At 47.8% G+C, this 20,151-nt stretch overlaps 1 protein-coding gene across 5 annotated transcripts in view; it reads right to left on the reverse strand.

Annotated features, from left to right (window-relative positions):
- The window catches only part of khdc4 (KH domain containing 4, pre-mRNA splicing factor), a 32,718-nt gene that overhangs the window by 2,527 nt on the left and 10,040 nt on the right, over positions 1-20,151 (reverse strand). Inside the window, exons 6-15 of one of the 5 annotated variants that reach the window (XM_063041813.1) lie at positions 18,405-18,559; positions 16,285-16,496; positions 15,648-15,708; positions 12,812-12,872; positions 11,562-11,749; positions 11,094-11,258; positions 8,978-9,087; positions 3,322-3,413; positions 572-2,321; positions 173-331 (exon numbers count right to left, since the gene is read on the reverse strand). In XM_063041813.1, coding sequence (XP_062897883.1) covers positions 2,122-2,321; positions 3,322-3,413; positions 8,978-9,087; positions 11,094-11,258; positions 11,562-11,749; positions 12,812-12,872; positions 15,648-15,708; positions 16,285-16,496; positions 18,405-18,559 — 1,244 coding nt within the window. In that variant the 3' untranslated portion in view covers positions 173-331; positions 572-2,121. Of the gene's footprint in view, positions 1-172; positions 2,322-3,321; positions 3,414-8,977; positions 9,088-11,093; positions 11,259-11,561; positions 11,750-12,811; positions 12,873-15,647; positions 15,709-16,284; positions 16,497-18,404; positions 18,560-20,151 lie in introns of all 5 variants that reach the window. The other 4 variants (XM_063041812.1, XM_063041811.1, XM_063041814.1 and 1 more) reach the window with 4 other exon arrangements.

The raw sequence follows: 20,151 nt of genomic DNA on the forward strand, positions 1-20,151 counted from the left end.
TTGGAGAGGGAGCATGCAGTCACAATGGAAGATTTCCTGGAGCGGCAGGTCTCCAGGGAATTGACAGTAGTAATTATATTTTAATTTGAATTATTCATTGTCTTGTAAATACAGAATGTTTGTAAATGTTGTATAAACAAACATTTTTCAGTTTTGTAAAACAAAGTAGCACCTGTTTAGCTCCCCCCGCCCCTCGATCAGTCACATCAAGCCATAGGAGCAAATGGTGGAGCATCGTACGATCAGCTGGTGCATATCACAAGTCCTGGTTATGCGAGAACTCACGCCAGGCAGATAGGCTCTTCATTTATAATGGTTGGGGTCACCTGCCCTGTAAAGACACTGCTCAGAGGACAATGGAAAATTACTTCTGTTGAAACATCTGCAAAGAACAATCGTCCTCAAGACGACGACACAATGATGATGTTATTGCTTTTTCCCTCACACTACCTGGACTTACTACTGCGATTAAATTAGCTGTCACACCGATATCAAAAAATTCACTGCTAATTCAAAGCTAATCTTTGAAAGGATGTATGGATGGCATGCAAAATAAAATCTTTCACTGTACCTGGGTACTCATGACGACGATAAGCCAATTTAGCAAACAGCACTGGAGCCTAGGTCTCTCACAGTGCCAATGCACTACCCGCCAGATGAATGGAGGCATCACTTGGTGACTCAGTGAATTGGAGAAGTCTCCAAACCCCCTACATCCATTAACTGGGTGAATTCCCATCTCTCCCTTTGAGGAAACACTGGAACTGCCAAGCTTCACCTGCTGGCCATTGTCCCAGGGAAACGTAGAGTGTGGAGATCTGGCAGGTAAGAACCAGTGTGGCTGAGACACGAACCAAGGCGCTGAGAAATCTCACAAAAGGAAAAAGAACAAGGTTCAGCTTCATTTTATTTACAAAGGGCAGAATAAAATATTTGTCACAGTATTTACAGAAGGCCAGAGAATAGAAGGTTTTGACACCCCGCAGTTGCCCTGTCATGGACCGAGGCCAACACAAACAGCCCTGGGCCAGAGTGGCTTAGGCATGTGTCCGAAGCTTATATGGGTGGGGGGGGGGGGAACATGCAGCACTTCTAATGTTCTCACAATTTAGCCACCCCATACCCAACTCACTCTCTCCAAAACAAGCAAAATGGCATCACCTCATGACACTCCGCCGCTGCAAGGCCAGGGGAACGGCAGCCCACTACGACACTGCAAGATCCCAGCACGGGCTTCAGTGACACTCATTGATCATGTATTTATTGAATCTTTTAACTGGGCAGTGAGGTGTCCTCTGGAAAGAGGAGGGGCGGGGTGTGGGGAGTGGCACTCTTAGTACTGCTCCTCTCATAGGGAGATCTGAGGAGGAATCGTGAAGATGCACCAAGACCCCACAGACTTTGTTGTCGACTCCGATACTTGAGCCAGCAGGAGAGACAGCACCAGGAGTCTTCTGGCTGCAGCATCACCACCTCTGTGTGCTACCAGCGCTTGGGCTGAGATCAGTCAGCTGAGGGGCTAGTATGTGAGCAGTGAAGGTACTGGTGACATCAATTTGCCTCTCATCGGGGTGACAGTGGGTAACACGGGCTCTCTCAGTGCTGACCGCACCCTCTGCTCTCAGTTATGCATCCCTTTCTCAGTACTGCTCCCACCCCTCACTACTGACCACCCCCATACCCCCTCTCAAAACAGCCCTTCCTCTCTCAATATTAACCCTCTCTGTGCTGCCCAGAGTTGCCACCACTCAGTCCTGCCCCCCTCAACATTCCCTCTCCCAATACTGCCTCCTCTCTCTCACTGCTGCCCTCCCCACTGTCCCAATCTAACGTCAGCCCCAGTTACCAGCTAAACAAAGATTAAAAGCAAAGGAGAGCAAACTTGCAAATTTTAGAGAACTAAATAGTTTTGGAAAGATTTTCCAAGCCCACCCAAACAAACACAAATACATTGGTGCTGAAACAGCCAATGGCCTCGGACCACACCCATCCCAAGCCCTGTCTCGGTGTGCAGTTGCATGCTAACAGTTCCCCAGGGCCAACGTAATCCTTCCGGGCAGGTAGGGGGCTGCTGGTCTGCTACTGGCCCTCAGTCCCAGGCCGGACAGAAAGGAGGAGGAGCTACGGTGCCATCCAGAAGGGCATCTGCTGCTGAGGCCGCTGGGCGGGCATCGTGTATCGGCAGCCAGCACTCCAGTTCTGTGCCGCCTCTCGCCGCCGAGATGCCTCCTCCTCGTCTTCCGCCTGCTGTCGTCCATAGAGCGGTCGCGGTCCCTGATCTGTTCCTCTCCGCATCTTCGCCAGCGGCTCCTCCGGGCGATCTAGAGATGGGCAGAGAACGAGAGACACACACACAAAGAAGCACACACAAACACACACACACATGCATACACCAAAATAGTCCCAAGAAACAATGGCTCAAGGGAAAGAAAACCAGTTTGTTATTGAGGGGGGAGAATTTGTCGCCGTTTTCGTGGTCCATGTGGTGCATCCAACACACAGTAGGCAGGCAGGCACAATCAGTGATCCATCCCCACGGCGACAGCAGAACCATGGAGAGGGAGAGAAAGAGAGAGAGAGAAAAAACACAAAGAGAAAGGCCATGTTAGAACTGGCACCGGCGGCTCTCCCGTTCCCACGTGCAGGGCTGAGGGTGGGGGTCCCGCACTGATCGGCAGTCCGGGTGGCGAGGGGGGAAGTTGCTGCTACCACTCTGCAGTCTCCCTATAGTCCTCACAGTCACAATAGTGTTAGTGATGGGGAGCAGTAACCATGGCTAATTCCCCACCCCTCTAACTCTGGGGACACTGGGCAGCAGAACCATGGCCGATTCCCCACCCCCCCAACCCCAGGGACTCTAGGCAGTGATGGGGAGCAGGAACCCTGGCTGATTCCCTCTCTCTCTCTAACCCTAGGCAGTGATGGGTAGAGCATGAACCACAGCCCATTCCCCAACCCCAGGGACTCTGGACAGTGGTGGGGAGCAGGAAGCTTGGCCACCCCTCTGTGGCAGTGGATAGGATTCAGGGCTTAGATCCAGTCTGGTGAGACTAACACCTAGCAGATATCTATCCCCACTATTCCAGAGTCACAGCACAATACTCTCACATTTATAAACCCTCTCCTGAGGAGTGAACTTCCAAATACAGCGTCTGGGTGAGGAGGACACCCTGGGGAACCCTGCCATTTTCTGGAAGCTGCACACCCACCGCCCCCCCCCACCCCACCAGCACGTGCCAGGAAAAGTCCTGGGTTCTGCAGCTTCCTGTTCCTATCCAGGTCCCGAACCATGCGTGGGCTGAAGCCCAGAGACTCACTCACCCAATGGTGCCGAGGGCCCGTACATGTGACGCTGGTCATCTGACTGTGGGAATCCTTTGTCCAGGAGCGGCATCGGAGGAGGCATCAGTTGCCTGGGTAGAACACAGCATAGTCACAGTCAGTGACAACACTATCCTGGCAACATCTGCTGCCTAAACTGTCCTGGAGGACAACTGAGACATGGCAGACACTGGAATCTGCAGCACAACACAAAACGCTGGAAGAACTCAGTGGGTAGGGCAGTGTCTGCAGAGGGAAACTGATGGTTTGGGCCGAACCCCTTCATCTTTACTGAGACCGGTATAAATAGGGGCTGGCATGGTAGCGTAGTGTTAAGTGTAATGTTACTACAGCATCAGTAACCCAGGTTCAATTGCCACCGCTGTCTGCAATGAGTTTGCACGTTGACCGTGACCCTGTGGGTTTCCAATTAGTAGGTTAATTGGTCACATGGGTATAATTGGATGGTGTGGGTTCATTGAGCTGAAAGCACATCTCTGAAAGGCCAAGAGCTAGCAGAATGTATCTGGATCCCAGTGAGGAGAGGGGGTGATAGGTAGCTGGTGGAAGAGAGAATAGCGACAGAGGCTGGGAGGTGGGAAGCACTGCAACAAGAGGCGACAGATGGCAAGATCTGATCTGATAGGAGAGGGAAGCAAATAGGGAAGGTGGGGAGATGCATGTGTTGAGGATGGGCAGATGCAGTGGCTGGAGAGGGGAAAGAAACAGGTTGAAGGGAGGCTGGGATGGTGGGAAGGGGGGAGGAACTGGATGGAAATAAAGGATACAGACGGGGTAGGTAAAAGTTAAAGAATTCAAGTCTGTGATGTGGATGATGGATAGAACCAGGCAAGGTAAGGGCAGGGGACTGTCTGCTCATGGTGTCAGTCACATATCATGGAAACAAGTCCTTTGGCCCAATGAGTCTGTGCGACATATCAGAAGCCTATGTTCACTAATCCTTGTATTCAAGGAAATGCCTTCTAAATCACCATGGTGGAACTAAGAGCCAATTTGTTCCACTGGTCGACCTGAACCATAATCACCCTTAGATAAGGTGCCCACACATTTTCTTTTCTCCATTCTTCCATTGAGTAGAAGATACGTACAGTGCCTATAAAAAGTATTCACCCTCCTTGGAAGTTTTTATGTGTTATTGTTTTACAACATTGAATCACAGTGGATATAATTTGGCTTTTTTGACACTTATCAACTGAAGACTCTTTCATGTCAAAGGGAAATCAAATTTCTACAAATTGGGTCTAAATTTATTACAATTATTGAACACAAAATGATTCACTGCATAATTACATACCCCCTCAAGACAATATTTAGTCGATGCACCTTTGCCAACAATTACAGCCTTGAGTCTGTGTGGATAGGTCTCTATCAGCTTTGCACGTCAGGACAGTGCTAATTTTCCCCATTCTTCTTTACAAAGGGGCTCAAGCTCTGTCAGATTGCATGGGGATATTGAGAGAACAGTTCTTTTCAAGTCCAGCCACAAACTCTCAATTGGATTGAGGTCTGGACTCTGACTTGGCCACTCCAGGATATTAACTTTGTTGTTTTTAAGCCATTCCTGTGTAGCCTTAGCATTATGCTTGGCATCATAGTCTTGCTGGAAAATAAATCTTCTCCCAAGTCACAGTTCTCTTGCAGACTGCATCAGGTTTTCCTCCAGGATTTTCCTGTATTTTGCTGCATTCATTTTACCCTCTACCTTCACAAGCCTTCCAGGGCCTGCTACAGTGAAGCATCCCCACAGCGTGATGCAGCCACCACCGCTGTAGTAGGGATGGTGCATTTTTGTGTTTTTTTGTGTGTGGTGTTTGACTTATGCCAAACACAGTATTTAGTTTGATAGCCAAAAATCTCAATTTTGGTTCTTCCAGCTGGTTTCAGTCTCCCACATACCTTCTGGCAAACTCTAGCCGAGATTTCACTTGAGTTTTTTGACAGTGGCTTTCTCTTTGCCACTCTCCCATAAAACTACGACTGGTGAAGCACCCAGGCCACAGTTGTTGTATGTACAGTCTCTCCCATCTCAGCCACTGAAGCTTGTAACTCCTCCACAGTTGTCACAGGTCTCTTGATGGCCTCCGTCACTAGTCCCCTTCTTGCACGGTCACTCAAGTTCTGAGGATGGCCTGCTCTAGGCAGTTGTGCCATATTCTTTCCATTTCTTGATAATTGACTCAACTGTACTCCGAGGGCTATTCAGTGACTTGGAAACTGTCTTGTATCCAACTCCTGACTTGCGCTTTTTGGGGAGTTGCTTGAAGTGTTCTTTTGTCTTCATGGTGTCGTTTTTGCCAGGATACTGACAAGCAGCAGTTGGACCTTCCAGATACAGGTGTATTTTTACTACAATCAATTGAAACACCTTGACTGCACACAGATTGATATATAGCTAGGGCACCTTAACTAATTATGTGACTTCCAAAACCAATTGGCTGCACCAGTGATGATTTGGTGTCATATTAAAGGGGTGAATACTTATGCAATCAATTATTTTGTGTTTTATATTTGTAGTTAATTTAGATCAGTTACGCAATCAATTATTTTGTGTTTTATATTTGTAATTAATTTAGATCACTTTGTAGAGATCTGTTTTCACTTTGACACAAAAATCTTTTTCTGTTGATCAGTGTCGAAAAAAAGCAAAACTAAATCGACTGTAATTCAATGTTGTAAAATAATAAAACATGAAAACTACCATGGGGGTAAATACTTTTTTATAGCTATTGTACCACCTGACTAAAGGACAGGTTTTAACACACAGTTGTAAAACTATTGAATAAGATTGAATAGCACAATCTACCACCTTACAACTCGTACGCCTGCACTTTCTCTGTAACTGTTAAACCTTTTCCCTGCACTTTTTTTTTACCTTGTGCTTTCTCAATGCAATGCTAATCTGCAATGATTTGATCTGCACGAACAGCACGCAAATCAATTTTTTCACTGTACCTCAATACATGAGACAACAATACAACAATTTACCAGGTTTGATTTTCAACAGGATGACTTTGCCCTTTACCAGGTTGGTTCTGTAACGCAATTCATCCTTGCCAAACCACATTAACGAGATGTCACTACATTTTGGAGACTGTGATCACTGTTCTATCTCCTTTACCATAGCAGTGGAGAGGGATAGGAACAAACAAGTTAGGGAAGCATTTAATTGGAATAAGGGGAAATAATGAGGCTATCAGGCAGGAACTTGGAATCATAAATTGGAAACAGATGTTCTCAGGGAAATGTACAGAAGAAATGTGGCAAATGTTCAGGGGATATTTGCGTGGGGCTCTGGAGTTCAAAGTACATTCCAATGAGACAGGGAAAGGATGGTAGGGTGCAGGAACCATGGTGTACAAAAGGTTGTTGTAAACCTAGTCAAGAAGAGCTTACGAAAGGTTCAAAAAGCTAGGTAATGATTGAGATCTAGAAGATTATAAGACTAGCAGGAAGGAGCTCAAGAAAGAAATTAGGAGAGCCAGAAGGGGCCATGAGAAGGCCTTGGCAGACAGGATTAAGGAAAACCCCAAGGCATTCTAGGAGGGCAAGAGGATAAGACATGAGAGAATAGGACCAATCAAATGTGACAGTGGAAAAGTGTGTATGGAACCGTAAGAGATAGCAGAGGTACTTAATGAGTACTTTGCCTCAGTATTCACTACGGAAAAGGATCTTGGCAATTGTAGGGATGACTTACAGTGGACTGAAAAGCTTGAGCATGTAGATATTAAGAAAGAGAATATGCAGGAGCTTTTGGACAGCATCAAGTTGGATAAGTCACTGGGACCGGATGAGATGTACCCCAGACCACTGTTGTGGATAGTGTGGAGGGCTATCAGATGTTACAGCGGGACATTGATAGGATGCAAAACTGGGCTGAGAAGTGGCAGATGGAGTTCAACCCAGATAAGTGTGAGGTGGTTCATTTTGGTAGATCAAATATGATGACAGAATATAGTATTAATGATAAGACTCTTGGCAGTGTGGAGGATCAGAGAGATCTTGGGGTCAGAGTCCATAGGACACTCAACGCTGCTGTGCAGGTTGACTCTGTGGCTAAGAAAGCATACAGTGCATTAGCCATCATCAATCGTGGGATTGAGTTTAGGAGCCGGGAGGTAATGTTGCAGCTATATAGCCCCTGGTCAGATCCCACTTGGAGTACTGTGCTCAGTTCTAGTTGCCTCACTATAGAAAGGATGCAGAAACCACAGAAAGGGTGCAGAGGAGATTTACAAGGATGTTGCCTGGATTGGGGAGCATGCCTTATGAGAATGTGACCTGATAGAAGTGTATAAGATGATTAAAGGGAATTGACTGTGTGGATAGTCAGAGGTTCCCAGGTCTGAAATGGCTAGCATGAGAGGGCACAGTTTTAAGGTGCTTGGAAGTAGGTACAGAGGAGATATCAGGGATAAGTTTTTTTTTTAAACGTGGAAAGTTGTGAGTGTGTGGAATGGGCTGCTGGCAACAGTGGTGGAGGCAGATACCATATGGTCTTTTAAGAGACTCCTGGACAGGTATATGGAACTCAGAAAAATAGAGGGCTATGGGTAACCCTAGGTAATTTCTCAAGTAAGGACATGTTTAGCACAGCTTTGTGGGCCGAAGGGCCTGTATTGTGCTGTAGGTTTTCTATATTTCTATTACCAACACTTTACCCAGAAAAAAGACCCTCTGTCCTCCCCCACCTCTGCTGCTACAGCCCAACACATTCCACTCTCAGATGTAATGATGGAATTCCACCTGGAACACTAACTGTTTCTTGCTCCACAGATGCTGCGGAGATTTCCATAACCTTGATTTTATTTCAGACTTCCAGTGGCTGCAACTTTTGTTTTTTTACTTCACCTAAAAAGTCTCAAGATACAAACTTTTATAGATGTGTTTAGTTCAGGTCATTTCATTGTAGGAAGGATGCAAATGTTTAGAGAGGTTGTAGAGGAGATTTACCAGGCCTGGACTACACTGTGTACAGAACATATCTTACAGGATATTGAGTGAGCTTTTCCTTTTGCATCGGATGAGAGGTGATTTGACAGAGGTGTCTAAGATGATAAGAGGCATAGCTAGATTGGATAGCCAGAGGCTTTTTCCCAGGATATTCAATGGCTAATACAAAGGGTCATAATTTTTAAGGTGATTTTTTTAACATTGATGATCGTGCTGCCTTTCTTTTCTTTCTTGGTTATCCAGGGAAGAAGAATTTCAGAGTTGTATACAAATAATAATAAATGAATCTTTGATTATTAGGAAGTATAGGGGGGATGTCAGAAGTAGGCATTTTATAAAGTGTGATGGGTGTGTGGAACTATCCAGATGGTAGAGGCAGATTAGGGACATTTAAAAGACTCTTAGATAGGCATGTAGGTGATAGAAAGATGGAGGGCTACGTAGGAGGGAAGGGTTAGATTGATCTTGGAGCAAGCTTAAAGGTTGACATATATTGTGCACCAAATTACCAGTACTGTGCTATATAGAGAAGAAAAATTCGGCTGATCTGCACCACAGCCTGAAATAATCTTGTTGAGACGTTCCTTCCCACAGACACTGCTCGACACAGGGTCCTTCCAACAATTTCATTTTGCACTAGATTCTGAAACAAGGCCGCGTGAAACAATTTCAGCAGAATTACCTGTCCGTCTCCTTCTCCCTGCCGCAGGAGTCGGCGAAGATCACACCAGCTCCACTTCTCCCAGTCTGAGGGGACCCTGTACCTAAATTAGTCATATGAATGGGTCCATGCTATGAGCAGAAAAAAGCAGCAGGATTAGCAGCAGTAACAACGCTCCCTACCGCAACATCCTGTTGCTAGGCTGCAGACGTGAACACACCCTCACTAACGCAAGTCTACAAAAAGGGGGTGCCCTCAAATCTGCTGAGACCCCTTTCTTGGGGCAAAGGAAAGCCTCATGTTAAGTGCCTTTAGACAGTGTGTGTGGATCTCAGGATGGTGAGCCCTGCACTGTATCCTTGGAGGAGGGGCAGGGGGGTGTTGAGGGTGGAACGAAGAGATACTGAGGAGATACCATGTGGCCAAGACTGCTGCTCAGTGCCTCAGTTAAACCATCACCTACTCCTCACCAGAGAATTCCCGAAGAATAGCAGCTTAACACATGCACCCGCTACCCAGTTGAGCTGAGCATGTCTATGCTAAAGACAATGCAGCAGTAACTGGTTACAGGTAACTGGTTTTTAATGCAAGGCTTGAAGTTAAGGTTTGAAATTTCTCCATGGACACCGATGTCAGATTAAAGCTTCCAATTTAACTTTTACTGCTGACCACACTCCAAAAGTGTGATGGAACAGTGTGGAGGGAGCTTCACTCTGTGTCTGACCCCGGGAGTGTGTGATGGGACAGTGTGGAGGGAGATTCACTCTGTGTCTGACCCCGGGAGTGTGTGACGGGACAGTGTAGAGGGAGTTTCACTCTGTGTCTGACCCCGGGAGTGTGTGATGGGACAGTGTAGAGGGAGCTTCACTCTGTGTCTGACCCCGGGAGTGTGTGATGGGACAGTGTAAAGGGAGCTTCACTCTGTGTCTGACCCCGGGAGGGTGTGATGGGACAGTGTAAAGGGAGCTTCACTCTGTGTCTGACCCCGGGAGTGTGTGATGGGATGGTGTAGAGGGAGCTTCACTCTGTGTCTGACCCCAGGAGTGTGTGATGGGACGGTGTAGAGGGAGTTTCACTCTGTGTCTGACCCCAGGAGTGTGTGATGGGACGGTGTAGAGGGAGTTTCACTCTGTGTCTGACCCCGAGAGTGTGTGATGGGACGGTGTAGAGGGAGCTTCACTCTGTGTCTGACCCCGAGAGTGTGTGATGGGACGGTGTAGAGGGAGCTTCACTCTGTGTCTGACCCCGAGAGTGTGTGATGGGACGGTGTAGAGGGAGCTTCACTCTGTATCTGACCCCGGGAGTGTGTGATGGGACGGTGTCGAGGGAGTTTCACTCTGTGTCTGACCTCGGGAGTGTGTGATGGGACGGTGTAGAGGGAGCTTCACTCTGTGTCTGACCCCGGGAGTGTGTGATGGGACAGTGTAGAGGAAGTTTCACTCTGTGTCTGACCCCGGGAGTGAGTGATGGGACGGTGTAGAGGGAGCTTCACTCTGTGTCTGACCCCGGGAGTGTGTGATGGGACGGTGTAGAGGGAGCTTCACTCTGAGTGTGACTTTTACTGCCCCTGAATTCTCAGCACTCTCCTCTCTCTATAGCATTAACTAGGCAGAATTGTCTGTTGCCCAGCCACAAACGAAACCTTATGAGTACACTGTATGCTGGCTGATGCTCCCAACACGGGCCCTCTTAACAACAGCTCGATTGGATCATAGTGTGTGTCTGTAAGTGTGCATGTGTTCTGCCAACAACAGACTTCACGATGCCTGACCACTGCCCCTCCACTCTCCGGGGTTGAACATCCCTTGTTTACCACACTTACAGCCCTAGTAGAGAGCACCTGTGGAGGGTTACACGCAGGTGGCCTTCGCACTTGCAGGGTGGAGATGCTCTGTGTACAGGGAGGGACACGCTTCCAATGGTCTCGTTGTTGGGGAGGGCACCAGCTCGAGATGGGACTGCGTGAGCATGTCCCTTTCTGTGAAGGAAATGGGAGCTTGGGGAGTTTGGGAGTACACGAGGGGTCAAGGGAGTTGGAGGTCTTCAGCAGAGAGCATTGGCCGGTGGCCCCTCCCACCCAGTGCACACGTTGGCCTGGTCTCCGTTTCCCCGCCACAGGAAGGGGCATGTCTCCCACCTGGTAACCCAGTAGCGGTGGCTCCTCCTCGCTCTCCTCCGTGAAACGCCTCTTCTGTCCCTGAGGTGGGGGTAGTGGGGGTCCGGGTCTCCCTGTGGCTGGCATTCCGCTGTAATTGGCTGTACTGGCGGGTAAAGGTGGTGCGTATCCAACACCGGGGGCAGTCTGCCGGCAGATACGGGCGGGAATTACTGTGTGCAGCCTGAACCTCCCAGCGTCCAACCCCCCTCCTCCACCAAGCACCCACGTAAGGTACTCCTCCAGGGCAGGCCTCGAGGCAAAGGCCCACCTGACCTCTGCTATCGCACCAATAAACATGAGCTAAACACGGATCCAATCTGGGCCACGAGCACATGGATGCCAATCCAGACATTACGAACATGGATGCAGCCCATTTCAGGCCTGCACTTGAACACACCACTTTCGGCTTCTGCCCCACCTGCCATCACCCCCACCGCCTGAACCCACCTGTGTAGGGACTCCCACCGGCTGTGCAGCCCCTGACACAGGGAAGGGGGCGGTGTTGGGGCCACACTGCCTCGGGTACGAACTCGGAGAGGGCTGGATAGGAACAGGGTTCATCGGGTAGCCAGGCTGGTACCCCTGGCCTGGGTAATAGGGCTGCTGAGGAACCCCTCCTGGCACTTGCTGGTAACCTGTAGCGGAAGACAAAAGAGGAGAACACACAGTCAATGGTGGGAGCCTTGGTACAGAGGGATCCAAGTCCAGAGCTCCCTGATAGTGGAAACACAAGGGATGCAAAGAAGGCCTGCTTTCATCAGTTGGATGAGGGTCAGGAAGTGCTGCTGCAGCTGTATAAAACTTTGGTTAGACTGTCTGCAGTTCTGGTCACCCTATTACAGGATGTGGTGGCTTTGGATAGGATGCAGAAATAGTTCGCCAGGATATTACCTGGATTAGAAGAGTCAGTTAGGGAGTCTGCAGAAGGTTTCAGACAGATTATGAGAATGGACAGATGGAAGTGAATGGTCATGCACTTCAGCAGAAGGAATAAAGGTGAATCCTCGTGCAGGATTCCCCAAGGGTTAACTTGCAGGTTGAGTCAGTGGTAAGAAAGGCAAATACAAAGTTAGCATTCACTTTGAGAGGACTAGAATACAAAAGCAAGAATGTAATACCGAAGCTTTATGAGGGATTCGTCAGACTGCACAGGGTATTGTGAGCAGTTCTGGGCCCTTTATCTAAGATGTGCTTGCATTGGAGAGGGTCCAGAAAACGTTCACGAGAATGATCCTGAGAATGAAAGGGTTAATATATGAGGAGCTATTAATGGCTCTGGGCCTGTACTTGCTGGAGTTTAGCAGGAGGTGAGATTCTCATTGAAAGCTATCAAACGTGCCTTTAGAACAGATGAGGAGGAATTTCCTTAGCCTGACGGTGGTGAATTTGTGGAGTTCATTATGACATGCGGATGTGAAGCCTAGGTCATTGGATATATCTGAATTGGAGATTGATAGGCTTTTGATTAGTCAGGGCATCAAAGGAGTTGAGTAAATCAGCCAGGATGGGATGACGGAGCAGGCTCAATGCCCCAAATGGCCTAATTCAGCTATGTTGTATGGTCTGTCTATCCGTGCAGAAGGGTACTGTAAAGGAGATGGATGGGCCAGGGCAATTGTTTCATCAGAGTGACAAGGATCTGCTAATGGAGGATCTGTGACAGGAAAGCCTTAGTCCACTTTTATCCCGAAAGTTACCTTGAGGTGGAATGGCTGCAGAGTTCATTTGACTGAGGAATCTGGCATGCTCACTGTGAACCTGAATGGAAACAGAAAGGAAATTCGATCAGTTAGAATGCGCACAGCACTCTCCACTCATTATTGCAGTGCTATGGTGCAGCGGGTAGTGCTGTTGCCTCATAGCTCAGAGAAGAGGGTTCAATCCCAATCTCTGTCTCTGCATGTCTGCGTGTGCCTCGTGTGCCCATATTCCTCTGTGGTAATATCTGTGATTGCATAGTCCCCCCCCAAGTGCTCTGGTTCCCTTGCACATCCAATGACGTATGGGTTTGTGGGGTTAATTTGCTGATATAAACAGCCCCCGTGTGTGGTGAGGGGTGGAATCTGGCACAGTTACTGAGCATAAGAGATAAGAGCAGAATGAGACCATTTATCCCACTGAGCCAGCTCTGCCATTTCATCAAGCCTGATCCATTTCTTTCTCAACCCCATTCTTCTGCCTTCTCCCTGTAACCTCACACACCCTGACTAATCAAGAACTCATCAACCTCCACCTTAAATACACCAATGACTTTGCCTCCACAGCCATCTGTAGCAATGAATTCCAGATTCACGTGCCCCCCACCCCCCCGGCTAAAGAAATTCCCTCTTATCTTGATTCTGAATGGAGATCCCCCTATTCTGAGGTTGTGCCCTCTAGTCCTAGACTCTCCCACTATCAGAAACATCCTCTCCACATCAGTCTACCAAAACCTTTCAACATGCAATAGGTTTTGATGAGATTCTCCCCTCATTCTTCTAAATTCCAGTCAGTACAGATCCACAGCCAAACTCTACTCATACAACAACCCTTTTATTCCCCGAATCATTCTCATGAATTTCCTCTGAATGCTCTCCAATGTTAGCACATTCTTTCTTGGATCAAGGGCCCAAAACTGCTCAGCCTCAGGATTACGTTCTTGCTTTTATATTCTTGTCCCTTGAAATGAATGCTAACATTGCATTTGCCCTCCTCACCACCCGAGCTTGTAAATCTGGCGGGAGCAAAGGATGTTGGGTGGAGAGCTACGGGAGGGATGTGGGACAGGTGACAGAGGAGTACCAGGGGTCAGGGGGAAGTGGTACAGAAGCAGACACACCCAGCCCTGAGACACCAGGTAAGATCATTTGATTACAAAGAATGTCTCTCTGCTACTTCCCGCTCCCTCCCCTCTCTCTTCCCCTTTTCCCACCTATAATTACCCTCTCCCTGCCCCCCTTCCACTCTCAGTCCACAAGAGACCCATATCCGAATCAGGTTTATCACTCACATGTCATGACGTGTCTTTTTTTTTCGTGGCTGGAGTGCAGTGTAATATATAAAATTACTAGTGTATTGCACAAGTCATGGGCATCCTAGCTGTATATTGTGCCCAAGACTTTTTCACGGTACTGTAGTCTACACTTTTCTTCCTTCTCACCCAAGACTTTTTCACAGTAGTCTATGCCTTTGTTCCTTCTGCCAGAGTGCGTGACCATACACTTCCTGACACTGTATTCCATCTGCCACTTCTTTGTCCAATCTCCCAATCTGTCCCAGTCCTTCTTCAGCCTCATTACTTCCTCAACACTACCCGCCCCTCCACCTAAATTCATATCGTCCACAAGCTTGGCCACATAAAATCCCGTATCTAACGTAAAAAGCAGTCCCAACACCAACCCCTGCGGAACGCCACTAGTCACCGGCACTCTGAAGGAGAATAAGTTACAGGGAGATAAGTAGGGGAACTTGACCCACAGAGCCAAACGGCCTCTGTCTATGTAAAACACACAATTGACACAAACAACAGGAATTCTGCAGATGCCGGAAATTCAAGCAACACACATCAAAGTTGCTGGTGAACGCAGCAGGCCAGGCAGCATCTCTAGGAAGAGGTACAGTCGACGTTTCAGGCCGAGACCCTTCGTCAGGACTAACTGAAGGAAGAGTGAGTAAGGGATTTGAAAGTGGGAGGGGGAGGGGGAGATCCAAAATGATAGGAGAAGACAGGAGGGGGAGGGATGGAGCCATTCTCTCACTCTCCTTTTTCTCCCTCTGTCTATACCCCTTGCCCATCCTCTGGGTCCTCCCCCTTGTCTTTCTCCCCGGGCCTCCTGTCCCATGATCCTCTCATGTCCCTTTTGCCAATCACCTGTCCAGCTCTTGGCTCCATCCCTCCCCCTCCTGTCTTCTCCCATCATTTTGGAACTCCCCCTCCCTCTTTCAAATCTCTTACTAACTCTCCTTTCAGTTAGTCCTGACGAAGGATCTCGGCCCAAAATGTCGACTGTACCTCTTCCTAGAGATGCTGCCTGGCCTGCTGAGTTCACCAACACACAAGTGACTCCAGAAGGCCCAAATTCACAAACTTCACGCCGCATGGACACAGATCAGAGGGTCAGATTAAACCCAGGGGTGGTAGCAAGGTTAAGATTAAGATCATGATTATTTGTCACAAGTACATAGAAGCATACAGTGAAATGCATCGTTTGGTCAACGATAAACACAGTCCAAGGATTGTGCAACTCACAAGTGTCACGTTTCTGGTGCCAACATAGCACTTCTACAACTTACAAACCCTAACCCGTATGTCTTTGAAATGTGGGAGTAAACCAGAGCGCCCAAAGGAAGCCACGTGGTCACAGGGAGAATGTACAGACAGTGCCAGGAACAACCACAGTTTATGAGTGGACAGGTGAAATTGGTTACGAGTTCACCTCTCCACCCACCCATGTATCGTATGGATTTGTGTTGCCTGCATATTCACCATGAAGCAAGCTAAAGTGCAGGATGTCAGGGTTCGAGACACATGCCAACAACCCACCCATTACTCACAGTCTGCAGTAGGCTTTCACACAGCTTCCTGGCAGCTGACAGACCCTCTGGTTTGGGATGGCTGAGAGAAAGAGAGACAGGTCAGTGCAGGGTCCAGAATTAGCCATGCCATCAGTCGCTGCCTGTGATACTCAAACAAGATAAGTAAAGCCCCAGTTTCACAGTCCCAAACTCCTCTGATCCAGTGACACGCTCGCGTGGTAGAGGGACAGCAAAGGTTAAACAGAGAGTCAATCTTCCTCTACATCCTCGACGTTCAGTCCTAACTTCAGATATACCAATGCTGCAATTTCAGATCCTGCACCAACCATTGTGTGATGGTTCTATGATTGACTTTAAACAGAGCAAGTTTACCCACAAATAACGGCCTGACAGCTAGAACTGAGAATACAAAAACTAAGCAACAATGGTGTAGCCTGAAGACCAGCTGCTTCACAGCCCGAGTCAGGTTCAATCTCAACCTCCAGCTGTGTGTGTCTGTCTCATTGGATTTCCCTCAGTTCCTTGCCCCAGAGTGGGCAAGTTGGTGGGTTAATTGCCCGATGTTACAATGTAGGACTGAGTGGGCTGAAAAGGCCTTTCTCCTTCCTGAATCTCACCATGACCCTGTGAGAAAAGCTGAAAACACATTGGATACCTGATATAAATATACATTGGCTCAAAGGCCTCCCTCCCAGAGGCAGGCTCCAGGCAGCCCGAACCCTTGCCACGTAGGAAGACCTTGGCACCCGTCTCGGCTTGTATGTGCTGCAGGTAGGAGCCCCCCGGACCCTCCACTTTCTCCTTGATGTTGAAGGCCGGCGTGGTTTGCTCAAGACCCACAAACACTTTATCTTGGACGTAATGCATCTGCAGAGTGAGAGAAGAGGCTTATTATACAGACTTTTAAAAGTACATGTCAAAAATTAACTTTCACAAGAAGGCTATACTTCATTTGGAGTTTGATGAGATTTGGTATGTCACCAAAGACTAGTAAATTGGGGAAGAAGCTGCTTCTGAATCATTCAACGTGAGGTGTCTGGCTCCTCCATGATGGCAGTAATGATGAATTCATATCCCAGGGGTCCTTAATGATGGATGCTGGCTTCTTGGGGCACTTCCATGGTGGGGAGGGTGGTGTCTATGAGGGAGTTGCCGACTTCACAACCCTCTGCAGGTTCTGGCAATCCTGTGCACTAGAGCCTCATAGCAAACAGTGATGTAACCAGCCCACTGTACGTCAGTAGAAATTTGTAGGAATCTTTGGTGACATAACAAATCTAGTCAAACTCCTAATGAAATAGAGCTGCTGGTGTGCCCATGAGTGAATCAATGCGTTGGCCTATACTGATGCGTGGGAACTTGAAGCTGCTCACCCTTTCCACCATTGATCTCTCAATGAGGATTGGTCTGTGTTCTCCTGACTTCCCCTTCCCGAAATCCCCAATCACTTCTTTGGTCTTGCTGAGGTTGTGTGAGAAGGTGGTAGACACCACTCAATCACCCAATCCATCTCATTCCCGTACACTTCCTCTCCACCATCTGAGATTGTACTTACAATGGTATCATTGGTGAATTTATAGATGGCACTTGACCTGTACTTATCCACACAGTCGTGGGTATAGGCAGAGTAGAACAGTGGGCTAAGCATGCATCCTTGATATCTGTCTGTTGACTGTCAAGGAGGAGATGTTATTACCAAGCCACACTGTGGTCTCCCAGTAAGGTGGTCAAAGATCCAATTGCAGTGGGTGCTATAGAGACCCAGATTTTGGAGTTTGTGATTAATACTGATAGAATGGTGAACCTTCCTTCCACAGCCTTTGTGATGGATGCACCAAGAATATTATGCACAGACAGCCAAGGAAAGAAAACTATAAGAGAGTTTCTCAACTCTCCACATCTCCACCGCAACTTCTGCCTTATTTGTTTATATTGACCAACTTTCGAGAGAAGGTCCTGACTTCAGCCATCTCTGCAATTTGACTCCTGCCACCTCAACAATCCCTGTACACTTCCAGGTTTCATCTTATGCCACAATCACTTGCAAACTTGTGAGATCATGGATGAGATTTCGGATGGGAGGATGTTGGTGACCAGCTACAGGGAGGTAGCGCTTGAGGGAGTCTCTGTACAGAAAGGAGTAAGCTGTAGGAGGCGATAGGATAAGGATCCAGTGGACAGGCATATCCCTACCCAATCAGTATCATGACCCAGAATTAGTGTGCACAGCATTGCAGTACCAGTGGTTTAACACAGTTGGTGAAGAAGCAAACAGCCAGCCCGCATTAAAGTCTTCAATCCAAAGGATGAATATTACCAGCTTTCACCATCGGCCCAGTTTGTGCAGAACAGTCTCAGCAGAGCCACATTCATTGTACACACTCCAATTCTTAATCCAGATCTCTCAGGCATGCTGAGTGGAAAATACTGCACCCAGAATAGGAAACAGGTTGGACAGATAACAAAGGTCCTATCAAACACTGCCAGAAAAGTAAGGCAGATTGGGTAGTGTCAAGCTCCGCCTATACTATCTCATCAAACATGTATTCCAGAGTAAGACACAGGTTGGGTACAGCATCGAGCTCTCCCTACACTAACACAGAATAGAGTTGTCACTGCACTATTCCATCAAACATTCCCAGAGCAGGAACAACACAAGTTGCTTAGTACAAAGTACAATACAGGTTCAAAACAGAATGTGGAATGTATCATCACAGTTCCAGGGCAAAGTGAGGATCTACGGACGGGGTGATAGTGACATTGCGCCAGACTTACCCCGGCCTGCGACTTTGGTGTGGCGGACGAAGGGTGAACAGCTGGGGCTGGTTGATGGTACACCGTAACCATGGCATCATTGAACGTGGAGGCGGAAGAGATCTGGGCCTTCACCACTCCATTCGCAATTATCTCTTTAATTCGGTTAACAGCCTCTGCAAAAAGGAATTGGGAGAACCAAGAATACAAGTGACAAATCTGCCTCGTGTTTGCTTTAGTATGAAGTGCAAGAGTCCATGAGCACCATAATCCTCCAACAGATCCCCCTTTCTCTCCCTCATTGACACAGACACTTGGGGCAGCTTTAACAGGATGCCATACAGAGCTTGCTAGAAATCTGACAGTTACAGGTGAGGCAGCACCTGTGCAGAGGAAAGCACGGCTTGGCTCCATGTGCCATCTTCCAAGTACAGTTCCCCAACTCAAAACGTTAATCCTGTTTCTCTCATCCCAGGCGCTACCTGATCTGCTGAGGCTTTCCAAAAGTACTGGCTTCAAGGCTCTGATGCTCACTCCAGCCTATAGAACACAGAACAGGAACAAGCCCTTCATCCTATCAGGCTGTACCAAACTAACAAACTAACCTAATTCCTCTGCCTGCATGTGGACCACATCCCTCCATATTCATTTGAGGTCCCTTAAATGTCTCTGTTGTATCTGCCTCCACCACCACCTGACAATGCATTCCTGCCAACCACCACTCTGTGTTAAGAAACTTGCCCAGCACATCATCTTTGAATATTCCCCCCACATCACCTTAAACACACATTCTCTAGTATTTGACAGTTCTGCCCTAGGTGAATGATTCTACCCTGTCCACACCTCTCATAACTTTATAAATGTCTTAGCCACCACCAGTCCTAAGACATCTATCCTAGTTTATCCAACCTTTATTAAAAGCATATGCCCTTTAATTCAGGCAACATCCTGGTAAACCTCTTCTATACCCTCTCTACATCCTCCCTATAAAGAGGCAACCAGAGTCGAACGCAATACTCCAGACGTGGCTTAAGCAGAGTTTTATGAAGCTGAAATAGCAACATAAAGACCATAAGACAAAGGAGCAGAAGTAGGCCATTCGGCCCATCGAGTCTGCTCCACCATTTTATCATCTGATCCATTTTATCCTATTTAGTCCCACTGCCCCGCCTTCTCACCATAACCTTTGATGCCCTGGCTACTCAGATACCTATCAATCTCTGCCTTAAATACGCCCAATGACTTGGCCTCCACTGCTGGCCATGGCAACAAATTCCATAGATTCACCACCCTCTGACTAAAAAAATTTCTTCGCATTTCTGTTCTGAAAGGGCGCCCTTCAATCCTGAAGTCATGCCCTCTCGTACTAGACTCCCCCATCATGGGAAACAACTTTGCCACATCCACTCTGTCCATGCCGTTTAACATTCGAAATGTTTCTATGATGTCTCCCCTCATTCTTCTAAACTCCAAGGAATACAGTCCAAGAGCAGACAGACAGAGGCCACCTTCTCCACCACCTCTCCCAACCCTGGAACCCTGGAATATTACCACACCAGTAATGTAGGAAATACCCTGAAGAATTATAATGTGATTACCAGCAGGTAGTGAGATGGGAACTCTCAGCAGGTCAGGTGTAGGCACAGAGTTAATGTATCAGGTTGGTCACCTTTAATCAGAATTGCTTTAACTGAAGAGTAATTGACCCAACCCAGTGACCTCTCCAGCTACTGCCCAACCTACTGGCCAGCTCAATGGATTTTGTATT

Source organism: Mobula hypostoma, chromosome 2 (assembly GCF_963921235.1).
Source record: "Mobula hypostoma chromosome 2, sMobHyp1.1, whole genome shotgun sequence".
NCBI lineage: Eukaryota > Metazoa > Chordata > Chondrichthyes > Myliobatiformes > Myliobatidae > Mobula > Mobula hypostoma.